The following is an 18,844-nucleotide window of genomic DNA, read 5'->3' on the forward strand; positions in this document are numbered from 1 at the left end:
GCCCTTAAGTGTAAATATGTCGTTAATTTTTTTGAGCATCTTAACGACTTCAAATGAAAAAACTCAAAACTAGAAAGTTGTAGATCTCGTCGATATCTATAATTTTTATATAACAATTATTTTCATTTAATTTCGCAAAAAAAATAATATGATTTTTCTAAGATATATCAACTCATATTTTTTTGTGAAATTAAATAAAAATAATTTTTATATGAAAATTATAAATCTCGACGAGATCTAGAACTTTCTAGTTTTGAGTTTTTTCATTTGAAATCATTAAGATGCTAAAAAAAATTAATGGCATATTTACACTTAAGGACATTTTCGTCTTTTCACACCTGCAGTTTGACGGCATTAGAGCCCAAATTGACGGAAGTGGCATGGAGGGCACGAAAAAATTAGAGCAATAACACTGAAGACCGCTAAACTTTTTCAGAGACACACAGGGCATTACGATCTTTTTTTTTTTTAATGGCAATCATAGAATTCCCCGTTCAAGTTATCGTGTTATCGAGGATCGCCAACGAGAACCTCACGACTCACGTCCCAAGCCATCACCACTAGAGGCAACGGGAACCCCATGGAGACAGACGCGAGGGCCAAGAGCCTCTGCCGTAATTTGGCTCCACACCACACACACACGCTATATATCTATAACCATTTCATTTTAAGGACACCACCAGGCATGTTCAAATGCTAATCCGCGTTCTTGCTACAAGGGTGTTATTTACAAATATGTACAGTGCCAAACTGGCTTGCGCTACAACAAGCAGTATGATCGCTCTATTTGTCTGTATGGTCCCATTTTGCTCGCATCCAAACGGATGAAAATGGGAAATAAAATGACGTAAGAAACAATTTACAGCCATCCAAAAATTTCCAGCACTTGGAAGAATCAGTTGCTACTGTATGGAGGGAAGGCTCCTTGGGGGCACTGGATGTTTGTTAGTTGCTACACATACAGCTCCTAGATAACAGGCACTTAGCTTTCCTCTACTATTGCTTTGGAAGACGGAAAAACTCATAATCCAAGCACCATTGCTACCAAAATTGCTTCACAAAAGCTGCCATACCCATGAGATTAGCCACCTGATTACAATTTTACAGATGAGTGTGTTAGCTTCAGAATAGCATATCAAAACAATTGAAGTAAATCCGAACACAAACACGAAGAGATGGAAACTTAGTGCTAATACAAAGCTTCATTTAAGGTATAAATATGTTAAATTGCTGTGGATATAGAATTACATGTGAATCAATTAATCAATCATATGCAGTCACAGTATAAATATACCATCAATGTCTAATAAAAGGAGGCAGAAATTTATAAATAACAAGCAGCAAAAATAAAAGATCAGTCATGAGTACATGACAAACAGAAAAAGTAAGAGTTGCTATATTTAGGATGCCTGAATTTTTGGGAAACAATCTTACACAACCAACTAGTAGTACATTAAAAGGATAACTCACAATACAATTCATAGTTTTTTTCTATTAGCCAAACAATGATAATTGCCTGAATAACAACAAAAAATCAGGCACCTAGCATATTGAAGTGAAAAATCAATGTGCAGCCTTCAACTATACTGAAGACATGAGTTCTGCACATAAAGCACAAGTGGTAGACAACTTTTGAAGTCTAAATGGCAATGCACTGACTAGCAAAAAAGACATAAAACTAGTTCTGTTTTATCCATAGCAAAGTTAAGGTATCATGAACTTGCCTTTGCTGGAGTCTTCTCATTTCTGTTTCTTAGTATGACGAGTTGAGGAAGGTTTCGTTGATGGCATAAGAGCTGAAGAAAGCAGAGTGTCGACATCCTCACGCTGTCGTTTCCTTTCTGCAACCAAATCTAAGAAAGCAGAGTGTCGACATCCTCACGCTGTCGTTTCCTTTCTGCAACCAAATCTTTTTGACTATTTAACTTACTGGATCGGCTTTTCTTGAGTTCTGGCACACGACTACTTGCTTCATCAAAATGAGATGGACGTGCAGGACCCACTTGAGTTAAATTCCCAGGTCTTGGTTGCTCAGAAAACTTCCTAGCTCCTCTGGCCTTATTAGCTTTCTTCATATCAGGGTCTGTTGGTGGATAAGCACCATCATTCTTATTCGCTGGATCCAAAATTTCATGATTTGAATTATCACATCTAGGTTTCTCAGAAACCCTCCTTGCTCCTTTTGCCTTTTGTATCAACTTCTGCAGATCAGAAACTGCCAGTGGAGAAACATCTTTCTTGCTGTTTTCGCTGGTACTCTTTTTATTATGTGTCCTCACCTTTGAATTCTGAAACAACTCTTGGTCAGTTGAAGCTTTATTAGTTTCCTTACAAAGATTCTGCTCCACAGGAATATTCAATTCCGTCTTCCTTGTGACACTAGAGCCCCTCATCACCTCGTTTAACCAAGCCTTTAGAAAGTTCCAGATGTTTATCATTATGCACAGCCAATTTTTTACCATCCATTTGTTTTCTAATAACAGAATGCTGATCCATGTTTTCTTGCAGTGAGCACTTGGTGACTCTCATATTACCACTATGCTTCTGTGACTTGTCTTCACTAGATCTCATAACAGACTCTTGAGCTCTAGGAATCTTTTGGTCCCATAATGATGTCCATTTTGATTGTACTTTTGATAGACTTTCTTTTTCTACATTCCTTATAGCATGTGTTGGTTGCTCCTGGAGTTGAGCATCAATTCTCTTTGAGCTCATCAAAGCAGCTTTTTTGTTATCCTTCTGCTTAAGATGACTAGTGTGATATCTATGAGTATCTCTGGAATGAGGTTGGCCCTTTTCAAACATCGAACCATATGGTTGTTTAATTGAGACAAACAGATTCCTTTCTTCAGCATCACGTACTAAGGAATCCCAGTGTGAATTAATCCGCAAAGTTCTTGCATTTCCAACAATCCATAGAGAAAGCCTGGCGCGTGTTAGTGCGACATTCATACGTCTAACATCTGCAACAAACCCAATGCTGCGTGCTTCACCAGTGTGATGCCTATCACCTGAAGAATTTGAGGCTCTAACAGTTGACAACAGCAAGATATCAACTTCACGACCTTGAAATCCATCCACAGTGTTTATTTCCATCTCAGCAACAATCTCAGGCCCAAAAGAGGAAGTGAACTTTGAACGCAGTAAAGAGAGCTGGCTTCTATACGGAGTAATGATCCCTATTTTCTTAGAGGCAAACTCCAATGGATATCTGTTCACAAAGAAAGTATAGAGCCTTAGATTCCTACACAATAGTAAACATGAGCAGGTAGAGAGACAATACCCTCACCTGTTCTTTAGAAATGACAATATTTCAAGAGCTGCGTCAGCTTCAAACTCATTACAGACTGACTGTGTAGCAGCATTTCTTCCACAATGTTCACGACCGTCAGCAATATCAAAAAACATGTATGAACCAAGACACTCATGAACATGAAATGAAGCCGATTTATCAGCCACCTCAGCACCATCAAGCAGTTTATTTTCATAGAAATGTAAAGATGGAAATCTGCTAATCTCTGGATGCATGCGATACTGCAGACAGGTCAAAAGAAATAATTAGCTAGGAATTAGCATAAAAGTTTACTTCTGTTTCACATTTTGCATACATATCTAGCAATAGCGAACCAATAAATAAACAAACAAATAAGAGAAAATAAGGGTCTAGCTGTGCAAATTCATGACAAAGAGAAATTTGAATATTGTTACTCCATTTAATCATGTCGTCAAGGTTGTTACTGTTCAGTATTAAGATCATTACAATTGCACAAAGCTATTCATGCACTAGAATCCAATCATATAGCACAAAATAGAAGACAGCATAAACTGTTTGGATGGCCCAGCAATAGAAGGCCTTATCAGTAAATAATATAAGGAAACTGAAAAGGCTGCCCTTCCTCTCAGGAATCCCCTGAGAAGCAAGGCATGCCAATCATGCAAAGATGATACACAAATCTAAGCTGTGTTATACAAAGTTAGAAACATAATGCAATAATAAACAACCTGTTTGGTGAGCATAATCACTGGGTAACCAGCTCTTTGTAAGCGTTCAAACATGCTGCACTCATAAAGAAACTTGCTAGCCAATCCAGACATCACAGTAGCAGGGAGTTGCTTTGGATCACCAACCTTCAAAAGGAACATTTTTTAGTAAATGAGTGCAAAATCTCTTATAGCTTCAGTGTAATTCAAAATAAGTGTATCGCCAAAAAGTATAAAGTAACACAATACCATAATACATTTAGTTCCTCTCGATTTCAGAACCTGAAGGGGAATTAGGGTTGCAGGCTCAAGGGCCTATAGAGAGGAAATCAAGACAAACTTATGTTAGAAAAACAGAGCTAGAACAATTTCAGAACCCAGTAAGTGCTAAGGAAATACCTGTGCAGCTTCATCAATAACAACAATATCAAACAAAGCATGCTCCGAAAAAGTACCATATTTATTAGATGAAGCAGTTTCCGAGCAAACTCCATAAATGTCACCTCCACACCCACTAAGTGTAGTCACAATTATTTCTGCTTCTCCAAGAATCGACTTCCGTACCTTGTGCTTTAGAAACTTGTTTTCATCAGCTATTTTCTTTTCACGAGCATGAGCAGTGGCAAGTTCTGCAGAAACTACCCTTTTCTGTGCATACAAAAAGTTAAGCTTTCCACCAAGTGCTTCATCAGAAACTTCATCTACCTCATCTTCATCAGGTACAGGAGAACCATCTTCACTTTTATCAGACTCAATTAGTTTTCGCCTTGACTCATAATATCTAATTCTGTCCACGACCTTCTCCAATTTAGACCTAAGTGAACTTGAGGATTCAGCATCAGATGATTTTTTGCCATCATTATTAATCTTCAACTGATCTGATAATCTTTGCTCAACAAGTGTGTCAATGAAGAAAGGCAACGAATTAGAATGGACCGTCTTTGCATTACCAACCCTCACTATGTAAGGCTTATACAGCTTTCCATCAGCACCGTACAATCCCTCACTGAGCCTTGACACAAGCTCATCAACTGCAGCATTTGACTGCGCACAAACTAAAGCCCTTCCTTTCGCAAACCGCTCTGCCGTTCGAGGACATTCTTTCTGAGAATCCTTTTCAAGTTGTTTAGCAAGGGCTGCATCCTGCCAAGCTCTAGTTACTGCAGTAGATTGGCTAATCTTTGCTCTTGGCTTGGTAAAATCAGTACTACCCACGTTCTCATTTCTCTGTGACTTGTAAGGGTCATCTGCATGTAAAGATAGCAATGCACTTACAATTGCTACGATTGTTCTTGTTTTACCTGTACCTGTAGAAAAAGCAAGTACAAATATTTACGCTTCTTACACATGGTGGTTAGAGTTACACAAAATTGCACATAAACATCATGGAAGGACAAACCTGGAGGGCCCTGAATAAGGGACAGATCAAAATTTGCTTTAGAGCTTGTTGGTCCAATGGCAATGTTTACAGCTTGGAGCTGGCTGTCATTGTATGATGACTCTAATGTTTTCCTCAGAGGGTGTGCAAGTTGATCAAGATACACTTTTCCAGATTTGTGATGGCTTGCAGCGCAAGAAACAGGATTCAAGATTGCCGGAAGCACTGGGATATCATGTAACGACGACAGAGCACTGAATTCACGAATTTGGGGGGTCATGCTCATAACCCGATTCAAGAACCACTTACTTCTTTCAACAAGAAGCCGTTTCACTTTATTTAGACGTGCATTGTCACTAGAAAGAAAGAACTTCATCACAAAAATCAATACCTTATTTTTATCACTCTCACGCCGCTCCACCTGAAAGAATAGAAAAATATTTGACAACACTTAAAAGAGTATATTTCATTGGACTGGCAAACAATGATGGGAACTGTACCTTCCCAAGCACATGGACTTGCTGTCCTTGGTTCTTCAGTGGATCTTTGGTGAGTAGTACTAAATCATTCTCTGAGCAACCTCTGAATTTGATTGAATGGCTATGCTCAGGGCGGGCACGGACAATAAGGAAATCATCAACTCTTTCAACTGAGAGGATAGACATATTTCCACACATCATGTCATCAGGAGGGGTCTCAACATAAGCATTTTGCAACTGAGCCTTGAACTCTTCTAGAACTAATGGCTGGAAAATCTCAACATATTGAGCTGGTGAATCAAAACATACCGGAACTTCTTTTAAAGCGGGTTTTTTTACTATCTCAGAAGAAGATAACCCAACAACAGCGAAGTAGTCCATTTCCAATATGTTTCTAAACCAGCTACCCAGTTTAGGTGGTTGAAGTCGTCGAGTACTTGTAACCCTACTGCCAGAACCTGGTTTTCTTCCAACAGGCACTGGAAGCTGAACAACTTGTCTCTTAGGAACTAATATACTAGGCTTTCTTGAAAGAATCTGGGGCCTTCGGTAACTATCAAGTGCATGGTCTAAAGGATCATCTTCATCATCAGATAGATCCCTGAAGATGGATTTAAATTTTTCTGTATCTGACAACAATTTAGGACGCAGTTGTTGAGAAGCGCCAGCAATAGATGATTTAACCACTTTGGGTGAAGTGGAATTATTATTTGTGTTCATTGGCAGCCTCGGTTTTTTCATTCCAAGTAATCCTTTTGTGGCAGCAATGTTGTCCCTACTATCTGTTGACACAGGTTTAGAAGAGGCACTAATATTACTAACAGGATGACATATCTGCGGTTCTAAAGGTACGTGTCTATCGTCGTTCAGCATTCTTTGTTCAAGAGGTGTAGCCTCTTTCAACATATTGGAAGCAGTAGATGCATCATTCTCCATAACTGATGACAGAACCTCCTCAGTGGACACATCAGGTGCCAGTAAATTATCCTCACTGTCTGAAAGAAGAATTATTTCATGAACATCTGGTGAATGGGAGGACTTTGTGCTTTCAACATCCACAAAACTGTCCATGCCAGAATGTCTCTCCTGAACTGGAGAGGGAACACTAACAATTGGTTCTTTGAACATTGGTAAGTCAGTTAACCCTCCCCTTTCAATTTTTGTGGTAGCCTCCTTGGACAGTACAAGTTTAAGATTTGAAACTCTCTCTTCAAGTTCCTTGATATTGACTGCATCTGAAAAAAAGGCAAAAGGTGTTACAATTTTTTTCTTTTTTAAACTTTTAACAGATTCAAAGCTTTGAGCATTCTTTATATTTCTAACCATGTGAAATGATATTGTCAAGATCTTCAATGTAGCATTGAATGGTACCGCTATGTGAACATTTTAGTTCTTTCAATAAAGAGAGCATGCACTGTTTCCAATGTCTGATAATCACAAGGAGAGATGATTTTCCCCAGTGAACCAAGTGAACAAACCATGAAATATCCATAGGATCCTGAAACACTGTCATCGTACTGCAAGATTGAGTACGGCAATTTGTGTTGACCCTCTCATAGACCAGAGGAAGCAACTCAAGCAAACGAACACAAGATATCTGAAACAAAAGTTAGATATGAAGGTATAATTGGTGGAAATAACAACATGAACAATGTTGTTAAACTTCATAAGAAACACTGCTAGAGATTTACCTGACACTGTTTGAGACCTATTAGCTCCTTTCCTTCTCTTAGGCATGTGGACATAAAAGGCCAGAGAGTTGCAGAAAGCAAAGTGCAGAACTTGTCCCAGTTAGTAATATCCACAGCATGTTCTGGTGGACTTGCTAGGATACTTGAATAGGGTTGCCGCAAGAAACCCCCTTCTGAAGGTTTTGCTGGCTGTGCAATTTGAGGTCTTTGAACGATAACCTCCTTAAGTAGTTTGCATATGACAAAAAACAAGTGATGAAAACTATGAAAATCTGCCAAAACTGATCTTGTTCCCACCTGGATATTCCAAAGAAGTAGATAATGTTATTATTGACTATTTCCTACTCAAGGAGGAGGAAAAAGGATACAACTGAATGAATAGGTAAGTGAAAAAATATGTTCTCCTTGATCCTCAAATTGAATAGAACTACTGCCCTTTAGAACTAAGAGCATCTCCAAGAGTTCCTAAGAATTTCTTCCCAAAAGGCCAAAACCATAGACTTTTCCAAGTCGCCAAAAAGTATTGGGAGGAATAAATAAGATCATCTCCAACAGTTTCCAATAATTCACTCCTAAAATATAGAAGACAATTTTATATCAGGAATCCCATACTATTTCTAAATTATCCTAACCACTTCTATATATTCTCTCTCTCTTGTACATTTGCATCAGCAACCTTTTCCTACTCTTTATTCTTTTCCCACCCTTAGACCTCTAGATTGGCCGAAAGATACGCGCCTTTGGATAGCGGCGGGAGGGGATACACGCGTTCGGTGATTTTTTCCAAGTGCCAAAAGATTGGGAGGTGGGATTGGGAACTCTTGGAGATGGGTTTTTTCCATTCTTGCCAAAAATCCTGGATTGGGATGCTTTATTGGGAACTCTTGGAGATGCTCTAAGAGATACCATAATTCCCATCCCAAAACTGTTTGTACAAAAATCAGATTTAGTGGTATTAGTATGTGTGTACTCAGGGTTCTTTAATACAATGAAACACAGCTCTCGTACGTGTTCGAGAAAAACAGATTTTAAATATGACCAAATTGTTTCTGCTCGTATTCCTCCAGTAACTGCAAGAAACTGACAATCTAACACCAACCAAGCGAATTTCAAACTTGGATTCATGCTTCAATTCCAAAGTCCAAAATGACGTTAAATGCCAGAGACAAGGAGAGTCTGAAGTTTTACCAGTTGCACTACATATCTTAGACCCAGAAAAACAGCAGTGAGTGAAAATGCACTCGAGCACAGAAATTGAAGCCCAGAAGTCAAACCCCGTGCTTGGGATACATGTTCCAAGATAGCTCTCCCAACTTGACGCACGTCCTATAATAAGTAGAGTAATGAGTAATACTAAGCAGTTAGATGCAACGAGTAGGATTATAAAACATAATGGAAGTAACCTTACATCATTATTATCGACTAGCGCCAATATCAAACTTTCTCCCATCATTGGTTCCCAAGTCCACTGCTTTTGGAGCCCACGTTGTTCAATTTGTGTCATGACATGAATGGCTAACCTAAAAGATATTAATTTCATGTATGACATTCTGGTAGAAATACTAAGGACTTAAGGTTTGCAATCAGTAAATGATCTGCCACATTGCCAATGCAAGATATCGATATAGCATTTTTTTTAAAAAAACTAAATAGATCGAATCAGATGAAAGATATAGATTTAATAAAATAGAACCAACCTTTTAAATATTCTCAGTAAGAGAGTGCAAAACTGTGACACCTTGACAGCATTAATACAATCCTTCCCACCACCACCATCATCAGCACCATTTGGAACTTGCCATGTAAATGTTGAGGAAACTTCTCCAGCATGTGATGATAACCAAGCATTCACAGGCACTGACCACTCTGTAGCTAATCCAGGCTCTAAAATAGAAATATGAGATAACCCCCAAAGGACTGCTTTTGAAAATGCTATGGGTAGCTTAGAGGGTTCCAACTGAACCATTGTAAGATACCACAACAAAGGCACGCATTTCCAATCCTTGCATTCCCGACTTGCCAACTTGTTCAGAACATTGAAGTCATTCCAACAACTTTGAGACTTCTCTTCAGCGTCATGCGAGAAAGGTAATTCATCATCGTCATCAGCAAACATGACAGAATTGCTTACATTGACCTTTTGAACAGCTCCATACTTCAATTTATAGTAAATCAAGGCAGAAGCATCAGAAATTATGATAATATAGATGAGAACAAGTGCAGGTTGTCGCAATGAATCATGTAAGGATGTATCCTCTATCGAACTGATCAAAGATGGGCCCCTATTAAAAAAATAAAGATCATAAGATGCCTGAAAACAATAGATAAATGAAGTAAAACTCAAAGGAGAAAACGTGCTCAGGCACGTTCTCCAAAAAAAACTCAGAAAATGGCAATCCAGAAGCAGTACAAACATTAGTTTGTTTGAAATAAACTAACAAATATTAATCCACTATATTATTCAGATTAATGAATTGCCTAGTCCGAAATATGTGTGAGCAGTCAGTAAGAGATAGACAGGGAATAGTTTGGGTTGGATGAGGTTATTTCACTCACGTAGCTCATCGAATTAAAATCAGTAAACAGGAACAAAAAAAAAAACCTAGCTCAGAAGACAATTCAACTCATGAACAACCAATGTAAACCACTTGACAGTTGACACACACCTGGTAACATGTGTGTAGTGTTGCAAGCCCTGCTCAACCTGTAAACCCAGGCCCATTTTATAATCCTACTTCCCATATGGACAATCTACATGCTAACTAAGATTAGTTCAGAGTGAAAACAATTTGACAGCACATGTCCTAGGGCACCATACTATTTTCATACTGATTAATTTAGAAACAAGGCAACTGAATAAGAAATTTAAAATCAAAGACCAGGAACAATGTTAACCAATAATATAGCACTTAACAAAAGCATGCATGACATTACAACATAACAATCCAAGAAACATTAAAAGCATATCTGCTATGAGATATTATGTGGGCAACAAATCAGTGGTTTCCTCTCTGCTTCTATTAAATAGCATCACCATGAACTATTACAGATGGCATCAATACATCATAATGAGCAATCTAATACATAAACTATTGTCAGAATAAGCATCCGTGTTCATTACCACATATGGGCGCATTCTGAAGGTGGGCATGGAGGGCTCATTGTGTAGCCTCTTTGTACAATAAGAAGTGCAATCTGGAAGGTAAAGAGAATTAGAAAGAAAAAAAAACATCACTAACACCAACCAATAACAGTGTATGATTTTTGCAACATCAGTAAATGAAATGAGAACCACCATACAATTTGAAAAACATAAACAAAATCCTTTGGTAGCTTGGTTAGCTGTTTTCCACTAAACAGAATTTATTAAAGGATGATTTACTTTAAAACACCAAGATACTTCAACCACTTCATCACCACCAAAAATCAATGATCCTGAATAGAGTGTTATTAAGATGGCAAGTTGACAAGGTCAATCATGCTTAATTTATTCCAAAGATTCAAACTAACACAAGAGGTATGTCCTAGAAAGGTGGCACTCAATAACCAGAAAAGAAAATGAGGGAATACAGGAAACAAAATTGTGAGGGGATTTAAATGGAAACTCAAATAACTTGAAAGGCAAAAAACACCAAGCTAACCTTAGTTGCAGTTTTTCTCATCAGAGCGCTGAAATTATTACTCCGGGTAACTTGATGAAGAAGAAAATACAAAATGTTCCTCCTTTGCTTTTCATGTTCACCGTCTTGTAGCGCTTCAAGTGACTGCATACAGGTAACTGACCTGTCATATTTACATAAATGTTTCCTAGATGAGGACAGTCAAGTAAAGGAATAACAAACATGCCTGAAGAAATGGGAGGAAAAGATCAAAAATTTCTTTGTGACTTTTCTCATTGCGCGTATGAAAACAGTGACCCAATAATGTGTTCCGCATAACACTAGGTGATAGTGTTGTTCTCAGCCAAAGCTTGCAACCTACAACAAGCGAATGTAAATCTTGCAACAGTGCAAGCATCACAGGTCAAAAGAAACTCAGCACACTTACCAAGCATTTCAAATGAAGCCTTGAGGCAACTTACAGCACACGACAAATCAGATGTGTCATCACTGACATGGTTAAGTACAATATTCAGGAATGGGTACTTTTCCAGAACTCCATCTTCAAAAGCTGGAGCCTCAAGAAATCCAAGGCTGAAACAACCAAGTCAACAAATTAACAGGCGTGATGTTTATAGAATACATATGCAGTGAGCCATGTTTTAAACTTACATACAGTGATTTAAATCCAAGCCATATGTCGGCTCTTTTGAGCTGCACCCTAGGTCTCAAATGTTCTGAAGTAGATGGAAGAACTTCCGCTTCCAAAAAGGTAATATACTTCTGTAATAAGGGTTGCAATGGCTCCAAGTCAATTGCTCTCCTGCAAATTATTGTCAACATATTTACATGTGATGACTTTATACTTAAACTGGGCCTGGTTAACAAAACACAACATGTTAAATCCCAACTAAGTTAAAACGAGACTCAACATGCTTATGCCGAAACATCATTAGAGCAATTGCTCAGGTACAGCTTGCATAAAGTTAAATAGTGAGTTGTATACAGCAATAGTTTCCTTGAATATAAGGCTGTTATTTAATTGGATTCGTCGAAGGATGGCTTGATGTGGATAGAGAAGCAGGAAGAGATGGGAGAATGATTTTCGGTTATAATATGGAAAGGAAGTATTGAAAGCAGAGGAAAGAAGCATTTGTGCAACAGCAATATTAGATAATTACCAAGAGTTGAGGAACAACTAAATAGATGAAACAACTGAGGTGGTTTTAACAAATTTATGAGTTTCCCAAACATTGTACATGAGTTCAAAGTCAGGGAAAATAGAGAATACATGTATAAATAAATGCAACGCCAACGCAACTTTATCATAAGCTTTCTATAGATGAAAAATAAACTGATTTGCTCATGCTATCATGACCATTTAGGGCAGGGGCGGATGTATATATGGCCATGTGGGTGCAAAATTGAAAACAAGTTATAGCTATCAGATTTCTACCCTATTTGCACCCCACCTCCCAAACCCAAATGTTTGCACCCACAGCCCAGCTAAGCCAATGGAGAAAGTTTAAACAACCGAGCAACTCCCAGCAAGCGCTAGGCAGCCTATGCACAAAATAAATCCACGCACAGTCGCCTTGTCCCTGACACTCAGACGCTGCAACGCTTCGCGTACTGGCGCCTTGCCCCTGATGCATGCCTCTCCTTCCTAGCCTCTTGCATCGCAGGAGGAAACTTCGGTGGTCGTCAGCTGCCGCCGGCTGTGCACCGCTCACGTGGCACAATAAGTCTAAGCGATCAACACGTAGGAGATGAGGCATCCAAGCGATAACTTTTACTCATCACCGATCACAAAACAAATCAATAAGAAATTCCAAAGATTCTCTTAACTCTTTCAATTTCCATCAATTAAGCATCCAATTTGGTTTCAATTTTATGGTTCTTGGTCGCTTGTCCTTGTCCAGATTCTATGGTTAGGTTGATAGGTTTTTTATTATTTGTATGATACTCTCTTCGTCCCAAAATAAAAAAACTTTCCAAGATTTAAAATTTAACAAAAAAAATAAAGTTCTATAAAAAAATGAGTTGATGAGCCATACTATGAAGCTATGGGAGAGAGTTATCGAGCATCGCTTGAGAGCAATAACGCGGGTCTCTATGAACCAATTTGGTTTCATGCGCGGAAGGTCAACTATGGAAGCCATTTTCTTAATAAGACAAGTTATGGAGCGGTATAGGGAGAAGAAGAAGGACCTACACATGGTTTTTATTGACTTGGAGAAGGCTTATGATAAAATACCAAGGAATGTTATGTGGTGGGCGTTGGACAAACATAAAGTCCCAACGAAGTACGTCGGGCTCATTAAGGACATGTATAGCAATGTTGTGACTAGAGTTCGAACAAGTGATGGAGACACGGATGACTTCCCGATTAGGATAGGACTACATCAAGGGTCAGCTTTAAGCCCTTATTTGTTTGCTTTAGTGATGGATGAGGTCACAAGGGACATACAAGGGGACATCCCTTGGTGTATGCTTTTCGCGGACGATGTAGTGCTAGTTGATGAAAGCCGGACAGGAGTGAATCAGAAACTGGAGTTATGGCGGAAGACTTTGGAGTCCAAAGGTTTTAGACTTAGTAGAACTAAAACTGAGTATATGAGATGTGACTTCGGCACTACTACTCGGGAGGAGGAAGATGTTAGTTTGGAAGGTCAAGTAGTGCCTAGGAAGGATACCTTTCGATATTTAGGATCAATGCTACAGAGGGACGGGGATATTGATGAAGATGTTAGCCATAGAATCAAAGCAGGGTGGATGAAGTGGCGGCAAGCGTCTGGTGTCCTATGTGACAAAAGGGTACCACAGAAGCTAAAAGGTAAGTTTTATAGGACGGCGATTAGACCTGCTATGTTGTATGGTGCAGAATGTTGGCCTACGAAAAGACGACATATTCAACAGCTAAGTGTCGCGGAAATGCGTATGTTGCGTTGGATTTGCGGTCATACAAGAAGGGATCGAGTTCGGAACGATGATATACGTGAGAGATTAGGGGTAGCGCCAATTGAAGAAAAGCTTGTTCAACACCGGTTGAGATGGTTTGGACATGTGCAACGGAGACCTCCAGATGCACCGGTGCGTAGTGGAATCCTAAGTCAGGATAGTAACGTGAAGAGAGGCAGAGGAAGACCGAAGTTGACTTGGGTAGAGGCAATAAAAGGAGACTTGAAAGGATGGAATATACCCAAAGACTTAGCCTTAGATAGGAGTGCTTGGAAGACAGCTATTCATGTGCCTGAACCTTGATTGCTTCTGTTGGGTTTTAACTCTAGCCTACCCCAACTTGTTTGGGACTTAAAGGCTTTGTTGTTGTTGTTGTTGCTATAAAAAAATGAGACACTACCTCAAGAAAGGAAACGATAACTATATATCAAATTTAGGAGATATCCTTCAAGAAAGGAAGGAGACGAGGGTATATGTGTCTTTTGCCAGCATCCTTAATTTATCTTAAAATTTCTAGAAAGTTATTTGTTTTGGGATTGAGTATTTCATAATTTGTATATTCTTGCTGCCGCTAGGATACAGATGGAGAGAATTTTCAAAAGAAAAGCACGATACTGTGGTAGTGCGAGAAATCATTCTATAAATTTTTTTCTTAAAACTAAATGGTTGAGTATCTTGTGGTTGAGGATTGCATTTTTCCAATATTGATAATCTTTTGTTTCTAGTTGTAGCATTCCCTAACTCTACTCTGGTAAATAGTAAGCACAATTACCACTATTTTATTATTAATGTACATGTTAAAACCTTGCCCATAGTACTATTGAATCACACTGTTCCTTTGACATTTACCAGCATGGCCGCCCTCCATATTTCTCTAGCTCCGCCCCTGATTTAGGGTCACTACCACTTAAGGAAATGACAATATATATTCCATAGGTATTAAGACTTCAAGTATGAAGTGCTAATAAACAATATGGTTGACAAAAAACAGAAACTATCAACACGGTTAACAGATCCTCGCGCAGTTTCACCACCCGGCCACCGTGCCTAACTGCCCACATTGCACAATTGAGTAGATGAATATTCCTATCTAGTACATCCTTCAGAAATGTCTAGTAAGTTTCTTGGCTTAAGATGAACAGACAAATGGAGAGTGCATTACCTCAGTTTCCCCATGGATCGAGCTAATCGAAGCCCAATAGCCCGAGCTTTACAACTTTTGAAGAAAAGTAGGGCATAGACACCCTAGATTTGAAAGTTTTAAAAACATTGTAAGATGGAGAATCTTAACACTACTATTTGAGCAATAGACTAAAATAATGGTGAGAAATATGTATCATGAACGGCTTGATTATTCAGAACATATCCATCTTTTAAGGCTCCAATACTCAACTGAGACATTGTTAGCTGCGCTTTGAGCAGGGTCAAGGGAAAAAGTTAGCTTACAGGGTATTGCTGATTAGTTGAAAGGCTCACTTCGTACGTCTCATCAATTTTTTCAATGAACATCTGAAATTGATTAGCCAATGATTGGTCATCCAATAGAACAGGATACATCAAAACCTGCAAATATGAAGGAAAGAGTATGTTATGGTTGTTACCGTACTTAAGAAACTGTGGGGGTGGTTTTAAATATCTCAAAGAAAGAAAAAGGAAACAAGAGTCTGTCATGGTTACTTGTTTTAAAAATAAAAGGACCAGGTTCATTGGCAGCAGCACACAACAAAATAAAAGGGAAATAAGCTGTCATTTACTGCCCATTAACACAGTACAGCATATGCACAGGCTAATTATGTTCCCTATGTGTCGTAAATATAGCAATTGCATTCGATTAATTTGGTGGAAAGACATATGCGACCAATGGGTGTCAATCTTCACCTAATAACAAAAACAAAATCAGCTGCACAGATTATGCAATGATGGTAAGCATTAATAAATAATTGCAAGTTTATCTTTATATACTCTATGCAGTGTTGTGACCTATTACTACTCCCTCCATTTCTTTTTATTGGGCGTATTATAGGATTTGAAAAGCCTTTAAAAATATACTTGGACCATCTGTTTATCTTATGAAATATCATCAATTGCTACAAATAAATGTTGTATTAAAAGATCTGTGGAACATCAATACATTTATACAACTTTTGTACACTAAACATGCCCATAGTTTGACTAACTGTTAGTTCGTTTCAATCCCAATGCACCCTATAGAAAAGAACTAGAAGTAGTCTCAAGTTATAAATCATTGTTCATGCTCATACTTCTCAAGAAAAAAAGGTCAGTAGAAGAAATCCATGTTTTACAAGAGGAAATCAATATGTTTCAAAAAGAGAAACTGAAAAGGCATCACATGAATGGAGCATACTTCGAACATTATGCTAACAACTTCTGCACCATGGCATGAAGGGTCATATTCCTTGAGCTGAATCTTTGTGTTGATCTGTATAAGATGTCCTGTTACCCTCTCTTCATCAAGAAGCCGCAATACTTTCAGAAGGGGATCAACAGTATCTGACTGATATTCGGTATCGAAAAATCCTTGTGCCTGGTGGTGTTCACATACACATTGTGTGCAAATGCCCATTTCTCGGGAAACTCTTCTCCATATTATTCGAAGAGATGAGTTCTCATCTTCATCGTCAAAGAAGCCATGGAATGTCTCCAAGAAGGGGCTCATGATATCAGCATATCCACACCAAATATGATCTTGTTTTGGTAAATTTATCAGAAAGGTATAGCAATGTGAAAACCTGCAGGTGATTAGACAAACATGAATGTAATATCTCATCTCAATGGGGTAATAAGGGGAAATAAGAGGGAGCACCACAAAACTAGTATCTAAATGCTTTTGCTGTTCCGACACAAGTCAAATTCAGATAGATGTCTTTCATTCGCAACCATAAATTACATCAGCTTTCACCCGCGGGGCGGTCTTTCACCCGCAGGTCTTGTTTTTTACTTTCTATTTTTTTCAAAAAAAAAATCCTTACTGTAAACGTTGTGTCGGATGGTCTACTTTTGAGCACATTACAAATGTCATACTATGTCTGCAATGACCGTTTAATAAAAAGTTAAGCTTCACAAAATCTAATTCCTATCAACTGTCCCCAAACCAAACGCAACCTAAAAATACTGCCACTAGATATCCAACAGCATGGATTCCGTTACAACAATGATTGCATTCATGACGTTAATAGAACCTGAAACCTGCAAATTGCATTCATGACGTTAATAGAACCTGAAACCTGCAAGTAATGTGAGAAGAAAGAGAGAAGCCATAGGCACATACATTCGCGTTGCACTATCCAACTTCCCAAAGCAAACCTCGAGCTTATTAAGGTCCAGCAAGCTGCTCGAATCATGATCTCAGTGCAGTCCTAAACCCAGGACGACAACCCTAAACCCGCGGCCGATTACGCGTCGTACCAACCGCCACGCCGCCTTAAGAGCGACGCGAAGCGGGGGGGGGGGGGGGGGGGGGGGGGGGGGGGGCGGATTGGGGACTATGATGTTCTATGAGGAGGAGGAGACTAAGAGGGCCTCAGCCACACTTACCACTCCTCCTTGGCGCGGATGAGTCGGCGGTGCTTGCCGGCGGACGACTCGCCGCCGTCATCGGCGTCCTCATCCTCCTGGATCCCGCGCCATCGCTCGGCCAGGTCAAGACGCCGCGCCGCCGCCATCGCCGCGGACGGCGGCGGTCCGTGATCGGCGCCGGCCCGGCGGGGTTCTAGGGTTCCGGCGAGGCGGCGAGCGCGCGCGCGCGATAGAAACGGGAATGCGAGAGCGCCGGAGTGCAGTTTCGGAACGGAAGGATTTGCGGAAGGTATCTGCCGGGCGAAGTTATAGGCAGTGGCGGCCTCTTGCTCGGAACCGCGCCTCCGTGCCCGCCGGTTTGGGGAAGTACGATGAGCGTTCTCGCGCCTGGCGCAGTAGCCGAATTCGTGTTACTGTGTTTTTTGATGTTTTTTCCCCATTTTTTCTCATCATGTTATTAATGTCTCGGTTTGGGGGGGGGGGGGGGGGGGGGGGGGGGGGGGTCAGTAGGTTACACAACGCATCAATATAGCGTGAGAAAAAAAAAACTGAACTTAGGGATGATACGGCTCACCTGGCATAATATCATATCATGCATCGTAGAGATTGTTTCTTTAATACTCTCTTTTGTGATGCGGCAGCTTTGATATCGATAATGCTTCCTCTTCCTCCCTCCTCCGTCCGTGCGCACGACTCGCCCCGCCAGTCGCGGTCGTCTCCATCCGTCTGTCGTGGCCACCTCCACCGCGCCACCCGTCAGACTCGTCTCGCCCACCACGAGTGCCTCCATCTGCCTATCGCGGCCGCTTCCACCACACCGATTCGTCACGCCGCCCGCCGAGATTCGCCGAGCAGCAAGGAGATATTGTGTTGAAAGCGCATGTTATAAACATATGTTTTCAGTGTTTCAGATGCATGTTGCGAGTGTTTCATATGGACGTTGCAAAAGTAGGTTCGGATGTTACATATGTTGCAATGGATATACACATATGTTGCAAGTATCTATTTAAAATGTTGCGCCTGTTTTAGACGTATGTTGCATGTGTTTTCTTTGTATGTTGCATATATTGTAGTAGCTATACACATATGTTATAAGTGTATGTTCTAAATATTTCAATTGTTTCAGACGAATGTTGCAAGCGTATGTTTCATGTTTGAAGGATATACTCCTTTGGATGGGATGGACGGAGTCACGCGGTGCACATGCGCAGGCGGGGC

The 18,844-nt window shown here is 39.8% G+C and overlaps 1 protein-coding gene across 1 annotated transcript; it reads right to left on the reverse strand.

Moving 5' to 3' along the window:
- Positions 1–1,740: 1,740 nt before the first annotated feature.
- On the reverse strand, positions 1,741–18,078 carry LOC136542108 (uncharacterized). Its single transcript, XM_066534395.1, is given in 23 exon segments — positions 1,741–1,821; positions 1,875–2,387; positions 2,389–3,211; positions 3,290–3,534; positions 4,003–4,128; positions 4,231–4,296; positions 4,381–5,288; positions 5,381–5,780; positions 5,860–7,073; positions 7,162–7,435; positions 7,530–7,826; positions 8,718–8,855; positions 8,938–9,049; positions 9,227–9,811; positions 10,651–10,724; positions 11,171–11,293; positions 11,376–11,506; positions 11,577–11,722; positions 11,805–11,951; positions 15,252–15,334; positions 15,536–15,652; positions 16,455–16,839; positions 17,645–18,078. Coding segments are annotated over 23 exon segments (7,116 nt in total). The 5' UTR covers positions 17,773–18,078.
- Positions 18,079–18,844: the final 766 nt, after the last annotated feature.

This window comes from Miscanthus floridulus, chromosome 3 (genome assembly GCF_019320115.1).
Source record: "Miscanthus floridulus cultivar M001 chromosome 3, ASM1932011v1, whole genome shotgun sequence".
Classification (NCBI taxonomy): Eukaryota; Viridiplantae; Streptophyta; class Magnoliopsida; order Poales; family Poaceae; genus Miscanthus; species Miscanthus floridulus.